The 21,596-nt window shown below is 44.7% G+C and overlaps 2 protein-coding genes across 3 annotated transcripts in view; one reads left to right on the top strand and one right to left on the bottom strand.

Moving 5' to 3' along the window:
• The window catches only part of DCTN6 (dynactin subunit 6), a 21,447-nt gene extending 11,682 nt beyond the window's left edge, over window positions 1-9,765 (bottom strand). Inside the window, exons 1-2 of the mRNA XM_066236810.1 lie at window positions 9,650-9,765; window positions 6,326-6,390 (exon numbers count right to left, since the gene is read on the bottom strand). Coding sequence (XP_066092907.1) covers window positions 6,326-6,390; window positions 9,650-9,672 — 88 coding nt within the window. The 5' untranslated portion in view covers window positions 9,673-9,765. The remainder of the gene's footprint in view (window positions 1-6,325; window positions 6,391-9,649) is intronic.
• The window catches only part of MBOAT4 (membrane bound O-acyltransferase domain containing 4), a 25,585-nt gene extending 3,989 nt beyond the window's left edge, over window positions 1-21,596 (top strand). The window contains exons 1-3 of one of the 2 annotated variants that reach the window (XM_066236808.1): window positions 15,465-15,619; window positions 18,246-18,470; window positions 20,618-21,596. In XM_066236808.1, coding sequence (XP_066092905.1) covers window positions 15,501-15,619; window positions 18,246-18,470; window positions 20,618-21,581 — 1,308 coding nt within the window. In that variant the 5' untranslated portion in view covers window positions 15,465-15,500 and the 3' untranslated portion in view covers window positions 21,582-21,596. Of the gene's footprint in view, window positions 1-15,464; window positions 15,620-18,245; window positions 18,471-20,617 lie in introns of those variants that run through there. The other variant, XM_066236809.1, reaches the window with a different exon arrangement.

The raw sequence follows: 21,596 nt of genomic DNA, 5'->3' as shown, positions 1-21,596 counted from the left end.
ACTTCTTGTCTTTTCTGGGCAGAAACGAGAGAAGTTAGAATACATGTACTTCAGTAAACGTGGCTAAAATTTTGGATTGGTGAACTATTTTTTTCTTTTTAAATTGGCTGTTTACATTTATTATTCTATTTGGGAAACAAATTTAAATAGTCTCTCCTGTTTGAAAAAGTCCAAATTTGCCCACATACAACATAATTTACAGGGGAACCCTCCTCCCCCGCAATACGCAGGCACTGGTAGCACTCCGGTGGCCCACATGGCCCTGCGGTCTGTGCCCCCTGAATGACGGCCTCTGTGCTCCGGAACCGAGGGCCAGTCCGCGTCTGTCCGGCACAGAGCCGGGCCCACGGAGCAGGGCTCTGGTTCTGACTCCGCCCCGCCAGCCGGGGGCAGGGTCACAAACCCCAGCACAGATTTACTGTTGCCCAACGAGTAAGACGGGGTTTCCTCTCACTCTCCAAACCCCGCTCTCGCTCCTGGGCCGTTTCCACTCCAGCCGAGAAACCGATTTAAACACGGTATCAATTACTGCAGTACATGTGAACCAGTGACGTGTTGGATCGGTGACCTTCTTGAAAGAACATGTGACTCAGGTGAGGGAAGCGCCAGCCAGTGTGTCTCGGCCTGGTTTGTGCTGGAGCTCACAGTGAAAGCGGTGGCTATGCTCTGCTTTTCTGAGGCAAGGGCACTTGCACCTGGACTGGGTCTGAACTCACACCAAGTTTAAGGGTCTTGAGGTTAAAATGCTTTAAAAATAAAATCTGTCACCATGGAAAGTTTTTAAAAAGGCTGTTGTGAACCTTGCTGGGGCTCTTTCTGGCAGGGTGGTTTGTGTATTTTCTCACCACATGTGGTGAAACCCTATTTGGCTTATCTCCTTGTTTGGATAAATGTGTCTGAGTTGGAGTTGCCTTACTGCCTGATGAAATATTTTTCTAAATGGCTGGCTGGGCTTGATGCAGCATAGCCAGAAAGACATTCCTTGCATCAAATTTCCATTCCCCTCATTTGGTAAAGGACATTTTTCCTCTCTATCTTTGCCACAGAAAGCAATCTTTGAGTTCGTTTTCATATGTCAATAAATAGTTCAAAAGCTACAAGGTTTCTTTTGAAAATTAAAACGATTCCTTGGACCTGTAAGCTGAAGTACCTGCAAGAACTGCTTTAGAGTCCACGAATTTCCCAAGTCAAAGCCATTGTTCTGCCTTATTGAAAAGATTTCCACAATAAAAGGGAAGCTTTTGATCTATATTAAAATCTAATGAAGAGAAAGACAGAGTTAAGTGGGACAAAGTGCTTTCATCACAGAGCGTTTCCTCTGGGCCAAGTTCTACCTTCTCACAATGATGTCCCAAACCAAGCAGGTCCTGACACCAGGACACGGCCTTCCACTTTGTTACGGCACCGCCAGACCGTGCTTAACGGCACCTTCCTGAAATGTTTCCAACATTCAAAATAAAACCTATAGAAAATAATACATGGCCTAGGAATGAAGGTAGCCTAATTAAAAACAGGCTTGATACTATGAAACCTTATTTACCCAAATTATAATTAACAAGAGAGCTGTTACTTCCCCCAAGGTCTGTTTCTTAGCTTCTAATGAAGGAGCTCCAGCAGAACCCCAAGTCACACTGGTTAAGGAAAATACTTCAAAGCTTCCAACTAGGTTCTGTATTTAACCAAAATACCTGATGTTCTGGGAAAACAGAAGATTGGGTTTAAAGTTCTACTATACCACAACAGTGGAGGAAAAAATTACTTTATTCCTAAAATTCAAAATGAAATAATATGGGAAGAGTATAACCAATTAGGAGATGAAAAGTTATGTATATAACATTCTAAAATATCTATTAATTAAACTACACTTAAGTTTATTGCTACTTAACCCAGAAAACAGCTTATTAAGTGTTCAAATCTCTACCTTCATAGCATAACAGAGAAGACTTGAATGAATTCTTCTGGAAAATTAATAAAAAACAAAAATAAAAGGCATAAAGTAAAAAATAAAACATAGCAGGGAGAGAGAATTTTAATTAGATAACTTATCTCTATTCTGTGTTTTGATTTAATTTATATCTCCCAGGAGCTCTCTAATCTGATGTGTTATATGAGAAAAATGAATTAATAGTCAAAAGGATGAGAGCTATTTTATACCAAATAAGCAATGCTAGAAATGACTACATACCAATTCTGGAGATTTCCTATTTATATATACAACTAGAGATAAACCACATTGAAGGAAAATGAGATAAGAACTGTGGAAGACAGGGCAGTGGGTAACTACATCACTGAATCTTTTCCCTAATTTTTAAAGTTGAAACATTTCTGTAAAATATTTGAGCAAATTTTCTTGTTTTAAAAATGTGGATCAAAAATAAACATAACAAGTATTAACTTAGATCCATTTTTTTAATTTATTGCTTTTTAGAGAGAGGAGACAGAGAAAGAGGAAAGAAAAAGAGGGGAGAGAAACCAGAAGCATCAACTCATAGTAGTTGTTTTTGTATGTGCTTTGACCGGGCAAGCCCAGGGTTTTGAACCGGCGGCCTCAGTGGTCCAGGTTGATGCTTTATCCGCTGAGCCACCACAGGTCAGGCAACTTAAATCCATTTTTTAAAAAAATTATTACTTCTTGGCCCTGGCTGGTTGGCTCAGCGGTAGAGCGTCGGCCTGGCGTGCAGGGGACCCGGGCTCGATTCCTGGCCAGGGCACATAGAAGAAGCGCCCATTTGCTTCTCCACCCCCCCCTCCTTCCTCTCTGTCTCTCTCTTCCCCTCCCGCAGCCAAGGCTCCATTGGAGCAAAGATGGCCCGGGTGCTGGGGATGGCTCCTTGGCCTCTGCCCCAGGCACTACAGTGGCTCTGGTCCTGGAGGGGCAGAGCATCGCCCCCTGGTGGGCGTGCCGGGTGGATCCCGGTCGGGCGCATGCGGGAGTCTGTCTGACTGTCTCTCCCCGTTTCCAGCTTCAGAAAAAGAAAAGAAAGAAAAAGAAAAAAAAAATTATTACTTCTTGCCCTGGCCAGGTGCCTCAGTGGGTAAAGCATCGACTTGGTGCACCAGAGGATGTGGGTTCGACCCCAGTCACGGCATGTACCAGAAGCAATCAATGAGTGCACAACTAAATGGAACTAAGTGAAATGAGTGGATGCTTCCTCTTCTCTCTCTCTCCTTCCCCCCTTCTCAAGTCAATGGAAAAATTTTAAAAAAAAATAAAATAAAGAAGAAAGCTTTAATGATTGATTTTTAAAAATTATTACTTCTTTGGTTATAATCCATTACTGAAACCCTGTGTTGAACTGTCATTTTAAATTTTAAGCATCATATATGTACCCTATCAGATAGTAGTCAGTATGGGAAGATTTAATCACTGCATTGACTCACATAATTTCACCATTTAGTGAAAGGAGGAGGGCAACAGAGATAAAGAAAGGGAGGAGCACGAAGCAGTGAAAGACAGAGAAACAGGAGGGTGCTGACTCCTGCACCCTCCTGCCCCGACCCTGCGCAGTGGTGTAGGGGTCGGCCTCTCCTTTTCGCAGGATAAAGCCTTTACTGCTACTCCAGATAAGCCTCTGCCAGTAACAGAGTCTGAAATACACACATAGACACGTATAGGTATTCCTGTGTGTCTTTTATGCCTGGAGAGATATCTATGCTGTCTACAGTAGATATTGTATACTTATTCAAAATGGACAAGAACTGAAACAAAAAGTTTATATAATTAACTATACTTTTTTAGTATTACTTTCTTTCTAATTGTAGAATATCTGGTGGACTAATGTTAAATGTTATTCCTTGAGTCATGATGAAAACCATAAAAATACCAGCACAGCCTGACCAGGCAGTGGTGTAGTGGATAGAGCGTCGGACTGGGATGCAGAGGACCCAGGTTCGAGACCCCGAGGTCGCCAACTTGAGCGCGGGCTCATCTGGTTTGAGCAAAAAGCCCACCAGCTTGAACCCAAGGTCGCTGGCTCCAGCAAGGGGCTACTTGGTCTGCTGAAGGCCCACGGTCAAGGCACATATGAGAAAGCAATCAAATGAACAACTAAGGTGTTGCAACACGCAATGAAAAATTAATGATTGATGCTTCTCATCTCTCTCCGTTCCTGTCTGTCCCTGTCTATCCCTCTCTCTGACTCTCGCTCTGTCTCTGAAATTAAAAAAAAAAAAAAATACCGGCACAGAAATAACACAGAAGGGCATTTTGATGAATAGATGGCCTCATAATTTCTGTTCATAAATGTTTGGAAAAGGTTAAGAGTTAACACGGAGTTACCACAGCACTGAAAAGAAACCGGGTCATTTCCTAAACTTTGAAACTTTATTAATTTAAAATACATCCAACCTGGCAATTCCTAAAGATGTTCCTTAATACTGGCACAGTCTTCATTGGTTTTATAAGACATGATGCTTAAATTGGTTGAAAGCTTAGACTTACTAAACTTTTATCATATTTTTTTCTATTAAAGAACGTTATTGTTACTACAGTGTGTCCGTAAAGTCATGGTGCACTTTTGACCGGTCACAGAAAAGCAACAAAAGATGATAGAAATGTGAAATCTGCACCAAATAAAAGGAAAACCCTCCCAGTTTCTGTAGGATGATGTGGCAGCATGTGCTCATGCGCAGATGATGACGTAACACCATGTATACAGCGGAGCAGCCCACAGCCATGCCAGTCGAGATGTGGACGGTACAGAGGAAAGTTGTGTGTTTTGTGGCTCACTAAATTCGAATCCGTGACCAAAGTGCAACGTGAATATCGGCGCATTTATAACGAAGCGCCACCACACAGGAATAACATTACTCGGTGGGATAAGCAGTTGAAGGAAGCCGGCAGTTTGGTAGAGAAACCCCGTTCTGGTAGGCCATCAGTCAGTGACGAGTCTGTAGAGGCTATACGGGATAGCTACCTAAGGAGCCCTAAAAAATCTGGGTGTGAGCTCACATCGAACTGCACTGAATAGGTATGAAACTGGGAGAGTTTTCCTTTTATTTGGTGCAGATTTCACATTTCTATCGTCTTTTGTTGCTTTCCTGTGACCGGTCAAAAGTGCACCATGACTTTACGGACACACCATATAAGGGAATGAGGAATATTTTTCCCCTGAAAGCCTGACTCTGGTAACATGCATCTTCTGGGAAGGACAGATTTACTTACATTAATAAAGCAACAGGGGAGCATACTCAGTAAAAACATATAAAAGCAATTGGGGGAACTTAATCATGTTCACGTAAGAAAATTGTCATGTGTCGAACTGTTTATTTGTTTTAAAGGCTGGACTTGACCTCTAGCAAGGCCACACTGATAAGATTTAACAGTGTGCTTAGCTAACTTTTACTGAGTGCTTACTATGTGTTAAGTTTTGGGCAATCACTTGTACAAATATTCTCTTATTCAATCTTTCAAAAACCTAGGAGGTAGGCATTCCTATTTTGCCTACATGTGATGGCAACTGCTAATTGCCACTGGATATCCATTCTTCCCTTTTCCTTGTAACAGAATCATTTTTTATTAAAGGGCAGCAGTGGGACGAGTTGAGACTACATTTCCCAACCTTCCTGGCGGCTACATGTGCACATAAGACTAAGTCTAAGTCATTAGACCTCAACGAAGGGCTGTGTAGAACTTTCAGGATGATTGTTTAAAGGGAGCTGACTCAACTGAGAGGTACAGGCCTTTGTCTCCACTCCTCCCCTTTGTTAATCAAAGTTACAGGTGGTGCTTTAGCCATCACATCCTGGCAGGCAAGGCTGGAACTCCTGGACAATCAACTGACCAGCCCTGAACTGCCTATCTCTATAGTTTTTGTGTAAGAGAATGAACCTTTGCATGTTTAAGCCGCCCCTACATACAGCTGAACCTATTCCTATGACACACGGCTGGGGAAGAGGAAGGTCACAGAGGTTAAGTAATACGTCCAAGGTAACCAGAAGGTAAAGTGCTAGGATGCTAACCAAAGTCTTGTCATACTTCATGGTTCACACTCTTGGTAATTACCCAGCAGAATGGAAGCTCCCAAAGGAAGTGCATCTTTCTGTATTCATAGCAGTGCCTGGCACATAGTAGGTACACAATACATGTTCCTCAAATCAATGAATGACATATTAGATTGCTTCACTAGTTTATCAGATAGAAGTTTAAATAGAGACTCCATCACATTACATTCTTTAGAAATATGAAACACTTTTGGGAGAAAATACATTGTTTTGTCAATAAAGCATCGTGAAACAGACAAATATAATACTTAACTACTGCAAAGCACTGAAACTAAATCACAACAATTCTTGAGAAAAAACACCAGTAATACTGTTTTCTTACCGATAGTTACATCACCCCTGATTTCACTTTCTACACACACCACTGCTCCAGGAGCAATCTTCACACTGCAGGAAAAGAAAGGTAACATTTATCATGCGTAAGGTTTAAAAATATTGTTATATATGTAGAAGCTATCCTGACACTGTGGCGAAAAAAAGCTAATAAAAAAAAATGAATGGAAAAATGCAAAGTACATTGTAAGAGGGTAAGGTTTAATATATTATAAACTTCTCAGCTGAGGTTTAGAATTCAAATAAATTTCAAAAGGAGAAAAGAAATATTTATGGAGAAAACTATTTTTAAAATGCAAGACAATTTCCTCCCAAGAATAAAAGATACTGATCTCAACTCTGAAACAGTTCAGTGAAGGCTGAGGACCCATGCCAAGTAGTATCACCTTAAAATTTATTTTTAAAATTTTTTATTTATTGATTTTTAGAGGAGAGGGGAGAAGTGGGAAGCATCAACTCGTAGTAGTTGCTTCCCATTATGTGCCTTGACAGGGCTAGCCTAGGGTTTTGAACCAGAGACCTCAACATTCCAGGCTGACGCTTTATCCACTGCGCCACCACAGGTCAGGCTTAAAAATTTATGAACACTGTGGAAAAGATTCTTAAAGTTTCAGACTCCCTCCTTCCCCCAAAAGGCACACACTAAAGGGGAAAAAAAATCAGAATGGTATCAGATTTCTCAATGGCAATACTGGATGCTAGAAGACCAGAAGACAATCCCTACAGAATTCTGAGCAAAAACTATGTTCAAACTAGAGCTATTTACCCAGCCAAACTAGCAATCAAGTATGGAAGGTGAATTAAGATATTTTTGGATTTGAAAGGACTTGGAAAAAAAAAAAAAGAACTCCTATGCATTCTTTATTAGAAAGCTGCTGAAAGATGTATCTAGCTAAATAAAAGTAAACCAACAAGACAGACTTCAGAAGCAGATGCTCCAGCTTCCGAGGACAGCAGGAAACATCGGGAAACATTAGGGCAACGGTTGGAGCAGAGATGATAGAAGCTTCAAGGGGAAAATCTCCAAGGGAAAAGAAAAAAAAAAAAAAAGAAAGAAAATGTGAGAAGCAGCTGAAAAAAAAAATTACTATACATTTGACATATCTGTTGGAAGATTTGAAAAACATCAGTACATTGAAAAGTAAGGAAATTTTAAAAATGAAGTTATTTTGTTAAATTTTAGATAAATTCACTTTGAGATGTTCATGGAAAATTCCAGAAAAAGACTCAGCAAGCAATTAAAAACACAAATCTGGAGCTCACAAGAGAGACCTAGCTTTAGACCAGAAATATATACCGTCGTTCTGAGAGCCAGCTGGGTACAAACTCTTTGACATGTGTCTCCTCGTTCATATTCCAGAATCCCCCCAAATATTCCAACAGAAGTGCAAAGTAACACCAACTGTATTTAAATCACATCAACTTCCCTATTGATGTGAAAAACTAGAGAAAGACACAAATTTTTCTTTCATAAATTTCAGTGAATAAAATTTCCCACTACAAAGTATTTTTAAAATGCTAAGCAAGAAGAATACATATCAAACAAAAAACTAGTAATCCCTGGGCCTGATTTCAAGAAATGTTTGTGAGGTTAGACACAGCTATGTGCGTTTCCATCATTCTGACATGCACTGACCTTCCACAAGGCTCAAGTTAATGAAACCTGAAAAATGACCCATCTGGGTAACTATGAGCCACCTGACCTCTGCTGAAATCACAGAAAATACATAACCTTTCTACTGAGAAGGAGAATAAAGAGAAACTTCAGTAACACGAAGCAGAAAATAATCCAACCTCTCATTTCACAGATGAGGACACTAAAGCCCACAGGTTAGAAATTTATTGAAGCAAACTTCACTGCCAGGCATCTTTATCCTAACAACAATCACCTCTTTTCTGTTCAGTTTTCTGGAAACCACCTGTCATTTTGGATATTTTTCCCGTGAGAGCTGAAGGACGAAATCCCTGAATGTATCACCATTTGTAAATGGTAACTTTCTAATGCCTTTCATTTAGAGTGGGTTTGTGTTTTAAAACATGTAAGTGATTAGGCCTTGGTCAGATAACTTAGGCTTTACAAATGCCTCTTGTTATAGACCTTACTTCCCATTCCAACTTCCCATTCCCTTGGCCTCCCTGTCACTATGCTCTTTTATGAAAAGAGCATTATCTAATATTTATCTTGTCCTGTACAAGTGAGGATACGAGCGATTCACAAGTGCCCCTGTTTTCGGTTTCATGCCTAAGGGAGAGGACCCAGGTAGAGTTTGTGTCTCACAATCGGCATACTTCTCCGTGCAGCAGGAAATAACTAAATTCACCATTATATCCACTAAATCGTGATCGTGGTTCAGACATCTCCACGTAGACCCACTGCACCCCGGAGTGGTGGGGCGGAGGGGGTAGCACGCAGCTGGGGGGGAGGCTTGGCCAAATCTATCAAAACAACACATCAACACCTTAATCTCCATTATACAATACTGTATACTGTACATAATATTCATAGCAGACCCGTTCCTCTGTAACTTATGGGAGGGAAATGACAGTTACCTGCCGAAGTAGAAGGAAACCCTAAATTTTAATTTATGGCACCAGAAACAATGTTTGTCCTTTTTCAAGAAGAGTCGGCAGAGGCTGCCTAACACTGCTGCTGCTTTTGGGAATGGTTCGACTTAAGCATTTCCCTCACACAAGCTGTTCCTCTCCACCAACAGCTGTTCCTAGCAGCGGGGACGGCTGGAGAAGCAGCCACAGCGCTCGTCCTCACACGGATACAAAGGAGCCTGCCCCCGCCGGGCAGAACGTCTCAGCTCCGGTCCGGGCGCGGCGCCCTTTCCGACCAGCGGCCGTGAATCCGTTGACACAAACCCACAGCGCCCACGGCCGGGAGGAGGGCACGGGGGTGCGGCCGGCACTAACGTGGGTGTCTGGGGACACAGGGCCGGGACTGCAGCTACGCGCCGCCGGGGAACAGCCGCGCCAAGCGCAGAATGCAAGGGGCGATGCCACTCGCCCATCGCTGCCCCCCAGCCCCGGGCCCCTTCCGCGCAGGCGCGCTGAGGAGGGACGGCGCGGTGGGCACAGGATGCAGGATCAAAAGCCTTCCCGGCACCGCTCCCGCGTGCCTTCCCAGGCCTCCCGGTGCCCTTATGGTCGCCTCCTCCCTCAGCGAGAGCCAGGCCTGGGCTTTAGCAGCCATCCAGGCCGAGTGCCAGGGATAAGACACCATCTCAGTCCCCACCGTCAGCGACCAGGAACACGGTCCACCTCTGCAGGGAGCGGAGAACAGGCTTTTCTCAAATAGCACACCCACCTCTTCTGAGCTTTCTCTGCCATAGTTTGGCCCGGGTCTCCAGTTGGAGCCGAGATCGACACCCGCGCCTGGGTAAAGCGATGATCTCGATAAGCGCTTGGATAGCCTGGCAGGACGGGAAGGGGGCGGAGCTAGTGGGCCGATCCGGGGCGGGGCCTGCCCGTAGGGGCGGGGCAAGATCGGGCTCGCGGCCCCACCTCTGCTTAACGAGGAGGATTGGTTCGTGAAAGTACGTGGCCCTCTGCTGATTTTAACGTAGTCCAGGGATCCATAGGCTCGAATTTAAAACAGTCGTTTTAGTCCAGTCCAACGCACATTACTAGGACCTCCTTATACCCCGTCGTTCATTTTCAGTCTTCTTTGCGATCTCTATTCCTTAAGGTTCTTCCTGCTAAACCCTACACCTTTCCCCTGTTCGGTGAGTTTATTCCTGGATGAGCTCATCGTTCCCATGAATTAAGTGCCTCTGCCTGCTGGCTTTCTCGGTTTAATACCTACAGTTCTGTTCTCTTTGCCGAGCTTCACACCTGATTATTCGATTTCCTACTGCCTCCGAGTCTTCCTAAAACCATCGGAAGGGGGTTTTCGATTTACGCCCTTGCCTTCTCCAGCCAGTTGGTCCTTTGCTCTCCATCTCAGCAAGGGAGTCCACCTTGGATTGACCCAGATGCTCAAGCCACAAACTCGAGTCCTTCTAGGCACTCCTCGCTTTTCCATATGTAATTTACTGGCAAGTTCCTACATCTGGAGTCTACCATTTTAACACTTTGCATCATTTATTCTATCACCTCTCTAATCTAATCTCAGCCATTTCTCCTCTGTTGTCCACTCCTTCTAGCCTTGACCTCTAAAGTCATGCCTCCATTCCTGCCCTCCCACCTCACCCAAGCCTGTAGTTAAAATCTTTCTTAAAAAACAAATATTAGCCCCTGGCCGTTGGCTCAGTGGATAGAGCATCCCTCCAACCCCCACCCCCTCAGCCCTCATGCTGACAGTTGGATCCCGGATCAGGGCACACATAAGAAGCGACCATCTGCTTCTCTTCCACTCCCTCCTTCTCCATCTCTTTCTCTCCTGAAGCCAGTGGCTCAGTTGGTTCAAGCGTCGGCCAGGGCGCCGAAACTAGCTGGGTTGATTCTGGCATCTGGACTGGGGGTTGCCAGGTGGATTGTGGTCAGGGCGCATGACCAGCCTATCTCGCTTTCTCTCACTTAAAAAAAAAAATCTTCCGACTGACCGGTGGTGGCGCAGTGGATAGAGTTCCACTCTGAACGCTGAGGTCGTGGGATGGGAACCTGAAGTCACAGACTTGAGCAAGGGGGTCACTAGCTCTGCTTGAGCCGCCCTGTCAGGGCACATAGGAGAAGTAATCCGTGTTCAACTAAAAGTGAAGCACCTGCGAGTTGATGCTGCTCCCTCTCCTGTCTCTCTTTCTCCCTTCCTCCCTCTCTAAAATACATAAATTTAAAAAAATTAAAAACCCCACAAAGCCTTCAATTCCTTTTAAAATTCAAACTCCTTTTTATAACCTATTTCTGTGTTAGATCCAACCTCTGCCTACTTCTTCCTTCTCTAATTTCATGTTCCTCTTCCTCTTTTTCTAATCACGCTTTTATTCTCCAAGAAGCCACACTGACTCTCTGCCCCAGACAGCTAGCTTCCACATGTTCTGTGCCCCCACTTTGACCCTCTAAGTCTCAGATGTCACATGTTCAGTATATCAGTTTTTTTCACTAGTGTTGGTGTCAATGAAATGGGATTTGCTAGAACGGCCCTAGCTCGCAGAAACATGTCATTTGAGACAGGAAAGTATAAAAAGGGTGGAGGATAAGGGAGTTTTGATCCCTGATAGCTACCTAGTCACCCATAGTATGAAACACAGCATCTGTGCTGTGATCAGTTACTAAAGGTAAAAGTTACCCAGACAATTCAGAGATGGGGGTAAACACAACTCCTGAGGAGATGGCTAATTGGATACATAAGGACATACAAATAATAAGAAGCACGTTAAATATACAATCCCTTGGTTATTTTTTTTATGTTTATTTTTTTTAATTTTTTTTTTATAAATACATTTTTATTTTAATGGGGTGACATCAATAAATCAGGGTACATATATTCAAAGAAAACATTTCCGGGTTATCTTGTCATTTAGTTCTGTTGCATACCCATCACCCAAAGAGAGATCGTCCTCCATCACCCTCTATTCAGTTTTCTTTGTACCCCTCCCCCTCCCCCTCCCCCTCTCCCTTCTTCCCTCCCCCCACTCCCCGTAACCACCACACTCCTGTCCATGTCTCTTACTCTTGCTTTTATGTCCCACCAATGTATGGAATCCTGCAGTTCTTGTTTTTTTCTGATTCGCTTATTTCACTCTGCACAATGTTATCAAGATTCCACCATTCTGCTGTAAGTGATCCGATGTCATCATTTCTTCTAGCTAAATAGTATACCATGGTGTATATGTGCCCCATCTTCTTTATCCAGTCTTCTATTTTTTTACAGTGATTAAAAGCCTTTAAGCAAACTCTTGGCCAATACAGCAAGAATCCATAAAAGAGTAGTGTCCTTAACATGTTCACCAAGTCCAAGTTGGCCCCATCACCATGCCAAATCTCTGAAAAACGCAACCCAACCCCAGTTCAGTCTGTTAGGAGCTGTCACAGGGAGCAGGAGTCCAGGAAAGGTCCACACAGGAAAAGTCCGCATGGCACTGGAATTGTTGTCATCATTCTATACTTTGCAGCTCATGTCCAAGTCCCAATGACCGCTGCTTCTAGCTGGTAATGATTCAGGTAGACTGGAACCTTTGGTTATTTTTATGTGTAATAGCTAAAATGAAAGAAAACACGGGTCAGAACTTGATGCCTGATCAAATTCAGATTTGGGTCAATCAGCTACTAGCCATCAGCTGCTAGCCTCAAAACTGCCCACAAGGGGAAAAATTATGCCAACACCACAGAAAGTACCTCTAAGGCCTCTAGTTACCAAGAAGGTAGTAAAAGTTCCATGCTTCTAATCATAGCTTGGTCTTTCTGGTGACCACCCCCACCCAAGAGCCTTCCAGGAGTCACCCAGAGGTGCCTCATAGAATAAAAGGTGCTCCTAGTGCTCTTATCATTTAAGAATTTACAAGGGTTTTATGAATCCTGTGTCGGGAACTGGGGGAGGGGGCACAAGGGCAGAGACCAATATATATATTTTCTATTATTTCACAGAATGAATTTAGAACATTCTTTTGTCTCCAAGTATAGAAACAGCTATTCATTTTCAAGAAATATCTGCCTAAATTAATACCATGAAAGACTTCCATGGTATGTGTATTAGTCAGGGTTCTCCAGAGAAACAGAACTGTTGGAGATATAGATAGATAGATAGATAGATAGATAGATAGATAGATAGAAGATAGATGGTAGATATACATACATATAGACATATACATAATGAGGCTGGCAAGTCTGAAACATGTAGAAGTAGACCCACAAGCTAGAAATTCAGGAAAGAGTTAATGTTGCAATCTCAAGTTCAAAATCTATAAACTGGAAACTCAGAAAAGGTGTCTATGTTACAATCTTGAGGCAGAATTGCTTTTTCTTTGGGAAACCTGTCTTTGCTCTTCAGGCCTCTAACTGATTTGATGAGGCCCACCCACTGTTTTTACTCAGTCTTCTGATTTAAATGGTAATCTCATCTTAACATTGTTTACCCAAACAACTAGACAGCAGCGTAGTCTGACTGAGTTGACACAACGTGAACCATCACAGCATGTTTATACAAACCATTTTATCAACCTTTGGTACAGTGTCTAGGGCTTGTAAACCTTTCAGGGACCTATACAGTGTCCGAGACCTGAAAATAAAATGTACTGATTCCAAAACACAAGAAGCAAAGTACAAGTTGGAATGAATAAATATTTAATTCAATGACAAAGCATAACTTTTTTTCCCTAACACATTAACTGCAACTCAATCTTCTGTACCTAGCAATTTTATTTAATGGGAGATGTGGTTTCATTTTCATATGTCCAATATGATGTGAGCTTACTCACGGCTCAGGGAGCCCTCTCCCTTCATTAATTGTTCTACTGTTTGTCTAGGTCTTTGTGCCATCTGTGACCTGGAATAAGCTATCCATCTGTTTGAAAACATCCTTCCAGAGTCAGTTTAAAAGGATTTTCACTTCACTTGCTTTTGAAAAATTCCCTATCCCTGTTGATGATTTCTTCTTGATTTATCCATGATAGTGGCATACTGCACCGCTGGTTAGTTCTTCAGTGGATGTTTTGTTGCCATTTCTGTCTCCCTTGTAGATTGAGAGCTATGTGAGGGCAGGGACCATGTCTTATTTGTCCTTATACTGTATTCCTACTGTTTAGCACAGGTCTCTTAGTAAGATGTGTTTCTTGCCCTTAAGATGTTTTTGCAGTCCTGACCTGTGGTGGTGCGATGGATAAAGTGTCAACCTGGAAAGCTGAGGTTGCCAGTTTGAACCCCTGGGCTTGCTTGGTCAAGGCACATATGGGAGTTGATGCTTTCTGCTCCTCCCCACCTTCTCTCTCTCTCTTCTCTCTAAAATAAATAAATAAAATCTTTTTTTTAAAAAAATGCTTTTGGCCCTGGCCGGTTGGCTCAGTTGTAGAGCGTCGGCCTGGCATGCGGAAGTCCCAGGTTCGATTCCTGGCCAGGGCACACAGGAGAAGTGCCCATCTGCTTCTCCACCCCTCCCCCTCTCCTTCCTCTCTGTCTCTTTCTTCCCCTCCCGCAGCCAAGGCTCCAATGGAGCAAAAGATGGCCCGGGTGCTGGGGATGGCTCCTTGGCCTCTGCCCCAGGCGCTGGAGTGGCTCTGGTTGCGATGGAGCGATGCCCCGGAGGGGCAGAGCGTCGCCCCCTGGTGGGCATGCCGGGTGGATCCCGGTCGGGCGCATGCGGGAGTCTGTCTGACTGCCTCCCCGTTTCCAGCTTCAGAAAAATACAACCCCCCCCCAAAAAAAGATGCTTTTGTATCAGGTTATACTCCACTGTCCCTTATGTAAGTCTCACATGGGTCCTCAGAGATGAAAAATGGCCAGTCAGGGTCAGCGCTGTAATGTAGATGACTCAAGTAGCCAAGAGATGGACCGTTGTTCTCAGCTTGCCTCTAGGCGTGTTTCCTGTATATCTGCCCTCACCCCGAAGAGAAGCTTCTCTTTAAGTGTTTCCTCTCCATACTTTTGCTTCCTTAAAACCTTTTTAACTTTAACAAGTATTTACTGAGTGTACAGCATGTGCCTAGCACTGTTATATGTGCTGGGGATACAGCAATACACAAAACAAAGGCCCTTCCTTGTAGAGCTCACATTTGTAGCAGGGGGATTAATTGAGAAATAGATTTGTAAGGGGTGGTGACCGATACTATAAAAAACAAAGCAAAATAGCTTAAGGAGGACAGTGGGAGTTGCTTCGTCATGATCACACTCTTGGTCCCCTTCCTGTAGTGTGTGGAATTGTCTGTCCACAACTGGAAAGTAAGATTTTTCTTTAACTTAGTGAAGAAAATATGACACTCAGATGGATGGAAAAACAAACACTGTGGTGTGTAAACTAAACAAAACCAGAACTTTTGAAAGCCATGTTTTTTAGCACATGTCATTATTAAGTAATATAACCGCAAATACGTTTTGGTTTCTATAGTGCAGTCCCCTTTATCAGAAAGCCAACTTTTATGCTGCCAAAGCCAGCGGTTTTGTTTGCCATTTGCTCCCCCGGCCTTCCAGAGCCGTATAAAAAGGTCAAAGAGAGCCTGGCGGAGGACTCTGCGGGAGGAAGGCGCCGGTGAAGGACTCAAGAGGACAGCGTCTCGTCCCAGTCCATAATGGGCTGGCTTCAGCTGTGTTTCCTCCAGCCCATCTCACTTTACCAAGGGGCTGCTTTTCCTTTTGCTCTCCTGTTTAGTTATCTCTGCACCCTGGACTCGTTTTCCACTCATGCCAGGTAGGTGTGATGGCCACTTCTGTTCTTACATCTATGAATGTCGTAGTAGGTCAGAAGCACAGGTTGGACTCCAGATGTGAACACTAAATTTAATTGCACTGTTGTTTTTTAAGTTATCGCTGCCACCAACTATTGATCATTTAGTCATGACTGTATCTAACAGAGTAAAATGGAACTGGAAATTGACATCATGCCTGCACTGACTCAGCCAAAGTTTGACAGTTTCACATTAAGTGAGAAATGGATGAAAAGGAATTGGGAGAGATAGATATTGAAGTACAGGAATGCCCCAAACGGACGCATCTATATACCAATCATATACCCAAATAGTCTTGCATAGTCCTAATGTCTGGAATTCAATCATTTTCAATACAATTAAATTGTATTTTTAAATAACTAAATGTGATTTTTAAAATGCCTTTGTATGATTTTTTAGAAAAATAGAATGTCAAAACAAATTTTGTTAGATTAACTATATCTCACTCGAGTTCAAAAATCATTTTCACTAGAGATTGAAATGATTTTTTATAGGTAAGAAACTCAATACTTGGAGACAGTTTCTATTTTTAGGAAGTTTAATGGAATGTCCTTTTTAAAGTGAAAATCCATTGCCAAAGGGCCACTGCCTAGTAATTCACTCATGTTGGAAATTAGGATTTTCCATATAGGGGTACTTAAGTAAGATCTAGCTGAATCTAACAGTTAGGATTGCTGAGCTTGATTAAACTATGGTGTGTTAATATTACATGTTCACGACAGGTTGAAGGCCCTTACCTTTCTTTAAGAGATGAGGAGGCAGCTGTAAAAATGTTTTCTATTGAGAAGGAATCACAATAAAGCAAAATGTGTGCAAAATCAGAGTTAATTTCCTAGGATTAAGACTGCTGCCTTTGGAGTCAGCCTAAAGCGTCCTCGCCCCTCACTTGCTGGGCGTCCAGTGTGTGTGAATGAACTCTCGGGAGTTTATCTGTAAAGTGGAAATAATAACACCTACCTTATGGAGTTATTTTAAGGATTAAATAAAGATATTTCTTAGAAAGGGATTATTAGCACCATGCCTCAAATTAAAAAAGCGCTCAGAAGACCATGCACCCTAGTTGCACATGTATAGACAGTTTTTCTTTCTATTTATCTGAAGTTGGAAACGGTGAGGCAGTGGGACAGACTCCTGCATGAGCCCGACCAGGATCCACCCGGCCTGCTCACCAGGGGGCAATGCTCTGTCCATCTGGGGCATTGCTCTGTTGCAACCAGAGCCATTCCAGCGCCTGAGGCAGAGGCCACAGAGCCATCCTCAGCACTTGGGCCAACTTTGCTCCAATGGAGCTTTGGCTGCGGGAGGGGAAGAGAGCGACAGAGAGGAAGGAGAGGGGGAGGGTTGGAGAAGCAGATGGGCGCTTCTCCTGTGTGCCCTGGCCGGGAATCGAACCCAGGACTCCTGCACGCCAGGCCGACGCTCTACGACTGAGCCAACCAGCCAGGGCCTGTATAGACATTTTAATGTTCACAGATCTCCAGGGCAGGTGCTTCTGGGAAGAGCATTGCTTCAGGCTTCCACTCTGCTGTGTAAGGAATAAGTGGTCCCCTTGTTTCCCCACGACAAGGAAATGAAGTCCGGAACCACAGTGTAAATAGGGGTGATTGTGGAGGGGAGTCACCCCAACATAGGCTCAAAGGGAAAGAATAGCCCAGGTCCTGGGTAATAGAGCTTCTCACACTGAGGCAACTACCAGTCTAACACAAGAAAGAAAGTAACTTTCTTTATGGCGCGCACGTCACTGCACCACGTGCCCTAATATATGCCCGGTGACGGAGAGAAAACGTAGTCCTCCTTGACTCAGTTTCCCTGTCCATGGCCGGTCGGTCTCTGCTTCGCAGCTTCCCTGACCTCTTCGTTCAGATTTATTAATCTGGCACCAATAAAAACAAACAAGGCTCCCTATTCTGTGATCTGCCAGGGCCCTGCAGATCGTCAGGGCGTCTTCTAGCTTCCGAGGGAGGCACGCTTCACAGCTCAGTTCATTGATGTGGGTCTTGACAACATTAAAAGACACCAACTCGTGATATCTTAAAGTTGCAGTAGAGAGGATTAGGGCAGACATAAAGATATTCTAACTGAGTTTTCAAACATCAAAGGAAGGCATTGAGTCGCTCCCCACCCCCACCGCCTCTCCGGAACAGTTCAGGGCGCTGCAACCCTGTGAAAAGGAAGGAGATTCATCTCGATGAGACGATGTCCAGAGAGATTTCCCACATCCTGGACTCGAGATTGACATCGCTTTCATACTGCTCGATTCTGAAGATGTTCCTAGGAGGAAACCTGGACCTGTCACCCGCAGGATTGTTCGGGGCAGGTGCTGTTTCTACTTACATGGCGGACATTAAAGGAAGGTGAAGGCTCCCAGGGTCACGAAGGCAAGGATCAAGATTCGCCTCTTGAGGCAGTCCCTCACAAATTGACTCTGGCTCTTTCTCCCCTGGTTCTTGCAGGGGAACAAACGGAAGATTTTGGAGTGATAACAGTATTACTTCTTCAGGCGTTATGTGAGGCCTGCTTGGGTTACCCAGAGTGACATCTGAAGTGACTGTTCTCAGTCGGTCTCACGGGCTGTCCTTTTCCTTCCAGGCACCTCTTCCTCCTGGCTGCAGGGGGCGCGCTGGCGCTTGCTGCTATGGGCTCCTTTGCTGTGCTGGTCTTCATCCCTGCTCTGTGCGCAGTGGTTCTGCTCTCCTCGCTCCGCCCACCCCAAGTCCACACGTGGACTTTCTTTTTCCAGATGAGCTGGCAGACGCTGTGTCACCTGGGTCTGCACTACACTGAGTATTATCTTCAGGAACCTTCTTCCACAAGGTAAAGCAGTCTGTTCCTTTGGCGTCCTGAGCTGACCAAGGGTTTGTTTGCACTGTGGCTGCAGGGGTGAGGACTGGGTACTGAGTTTGAATCCGAATTCTTCCACATTTGAGCAGTGGGACCTCGAGCAAGTCATTTCGCCTCTCCTGGCCTCAGTTTCTTTTTTTGAAAAAAAAATGTGTGTGTGTGTGTGTGTGTGTGTGTGTGTGTGTGTGTGTGTGTAGGGGGGTATAACAATACTTAAGTCGCAAGACTCTTGTGTTAGAGATAATGAATTGAATGTAATTATATGGCTGCTATTAACTACCATGTGTTACCTACAAAGGACAGTCCAGCACTTAGCCGTAATTATCATTGTACCAGTGAAGGGGGTTGACCCAGGAGTCCAGGGCCGACAGATGGGGCCTGCCTGGAAGAGACTAAGCACAGCTTGCTAACCGTGTGTGGATGGGTTAGACACACAGCCACACCGCCCTCCCCTTTCCCAGCACAGGGAAGATGCAAATCCACTGTAAACCTTTGCTGCCTTCCTAGAGCACCTGCTGTGCAAGAGTTGCTTGGTAACTGAGACTCAGCTGTTCCATCTTCCCAGAAGGCAAGTCACCCAATCTAGGAAAGAAAAAAAGATCGGTGCTAATTACAGTCTAGAGAAGTGTTTTCATGAGTCACCAGTGACATCACCAAGATGAGAGGGAAACTTGACGAGCTCTAGGTCCGTGTTTCAGGCTCCCTCTGTTATCACAATTGATATGGATCCTTGGTCCCATGGAGAGCTGAGGCTTTGACCTGGCGAGGCGGGTCACCTCTTGGATTCCAGTCTGCCATCACTCACTGCGCCATCCCTACTAAATCCAGAATCCTTTTCTTTATTCTGTTTCACCAAAGCGTTCTGGCTTGCTTCTTGAAGAAAAGGCAAGATGGCAGGTGGATAGGGGTGGGGTGTGCTGACGGGGATGTGATGGGTTAGATGTCAGTAGGAGGAACAAGTTGGGCAGGATCTGGCTGGACGGAGGAAGGCTGAACAGAGCCGAAATGGGAAGATGTACTAGTGTTCTCTGTCATAACCAAGTGCCACAGACCGGGCGGCTTAAATAAGAGAAATGCACTTCCTCTGGAGGCTGGCAGTGGAAGATCAAGGTGTTGGTAGGTTTAGCTTCTTCTGAGGCCTCTCTCCTTGGCTTGTGGATGGCCATCTTCTCCCTGTGTCTTCACATGGTCTTTCTTCTGAGGGTGTCTGTGTCCTAATCTCCTCTTTTTATGAGGACACCAGTCATATTGGATTAGGGTACAACTAATGGCCTCATTTTAACTTAATCACCTCCTTAAAGACCCTATCTCCAAATACTGAGGTAGGGGCAGTTAGGACTTCAACATATGAATTTATAGGGGACACATTCTGCCCTTAAAAGAAACTGAGTGAACAGGGGTTGGTGGCATTTGGAGGCTACTTTGCTTGCTGTTAGGATAAATCCAAGGAAGCCTTAACCCCCCTGACACACAGATAGAAATAGTAGTGATGGAAGCATGCTCTTTTTCCTCATTGGAGAGCATTCCTGATTGCACATTACATCGCTGAAATTGGCATTCTCTCCACAGTCATCTTGCCAGTGGCATCTTCTCCACTTTGTGATGGTGGAGCAGGGACAGTTCAGGTGACTGGTTAAGAACACCCCTCACATTGCTAATGACTCAGCACACACCCTGAACCACTAGCTCGATCCACCGTTTCTCAGCACAAGGCCCTGACAGGAGTCAGGGACCAGTTCATTGTAGGATCTGCAACTTCCAATAATCTCTTCGCTACTAAGTTTTTGTTTCTTCTATGGCAAATTTCTCCCAGGTCCCTGATCCTAATCTTTATAAGCTGTTCTTAGAAATATTTCAATCAATATTTCCCTTCAGTATTCCTTGCCATTCTTTTATTTGCTGCTCTCTGATTAATAGCCCCATTTACCTTTTGATCTTGCCTGGGGTAGTGCGTGATTTTGGATTTACCCAAGAGTCTTGATGGGGGCATTGTAGGCCATGAGATTGATCGGCATTGTTCAGAACTCCCCGTTTGCTGTGGGGTCATGTGCGGGGGACAGGAATGGGATAAAATAAATATGGAATATTTTCTACATTATAAAAAAGTATATCTTTTTCAGGTTCTACATCACTCTTTCTTCCCTCATGCTCTTGACCCAGAGGGTCACATCCCTCTCTCTGGACATTTGTGAGGGGAAAGTGGAGGCAGCACCAGGAGGCACCAGGAACAGGAGCTCTTTGTCTGAGCATCTGCGTCAGGCGCTGCCCTATTTCAGCTACTTGCTCTTTTTTCCTGCTCTTCTAGGAGGCTCTCTGTGCTCTTTCCAGAGATTTCAAGCTCGTGTTCAAAGGTCCAGCTCTTTGTGTCCCCGGTACCCTTTCTGGGCTCTTGTCTGGAGGGGTCTGCAGATTCTGGGACTAGAGTACCTGACGGTGGCTGTGAGGAGGGTGGTGAGTGCAGGAGCCGGGCTGGCTGACTGCCGGCAGCTCCAGTGCGTCTACGTCATGTGGTCCACGGCCGGGCTCTTCAAACTCACCTACTACTCCCGCTGGCTCCTGGATGACTCCCTCCTCTGGGCAGCGGGCTTCGGATCCGAGTTTGGCCAGAGCCCCGGCGAGGAGGGATACACCCCTGATGCGAACATTTGGACCCTGGAGACAACGCACAGGATATCCATGTTCACGAGAAAGTGGAATCACAGCACAGCCCGGTGGCTCAGACGCCTGGTCTTTCAGCAAGGCAGGGCCTGGCCATTGTTGCAGACATTCGCCTTCTCTGCCTGGTGGCACGGGCTCCATCCAGGACAGGTGTTCGGTTTCCTTTGCTGGGCTGTGATGGTGGAAGCTGACTACCTGATTCACACCTCTGCCAACCTGTTTATCAGATCCTGGCCGGTGTGGCTGCTCTACAGAACTCTGACGTGGGCCCACACCCAGCTCATCATCGCCTATATAATGCTGGCCGTGGAGGCCAGGAGCTTCTCCTCTCTCCGGCTGCTCTGTAATTCCTACAACAGTGTTTTCCCCATGGTGTACTGTATTTTGCTTTTCCTACTAGCAAAGAGAAAGCATAAATTTAACTGACATCTTTACCCAGCC

This window comes from Saccopteryx bilineata, chromosome 6 (genome assembly GCF_036850765.1).
Source record: "Saccopteryx bilineata isolate mSacBil1 chromosome 6, mSacBil1_pri_phased_curated, whole genome shotgun sequence".
NCBI classification, from domain to species: domain Eukaryota; kingdom Metazoa; phylum Chordata; class Mammalia; order Chiroptera; family Emballonuridae; genus Saccopteryx; species Saccopteryx bilineata.
The sequence above is the reverse complement of the archived record's forward strand: the minus strand, read 5'-3'. Positions and strand labels throughout refer to the sequence as shown.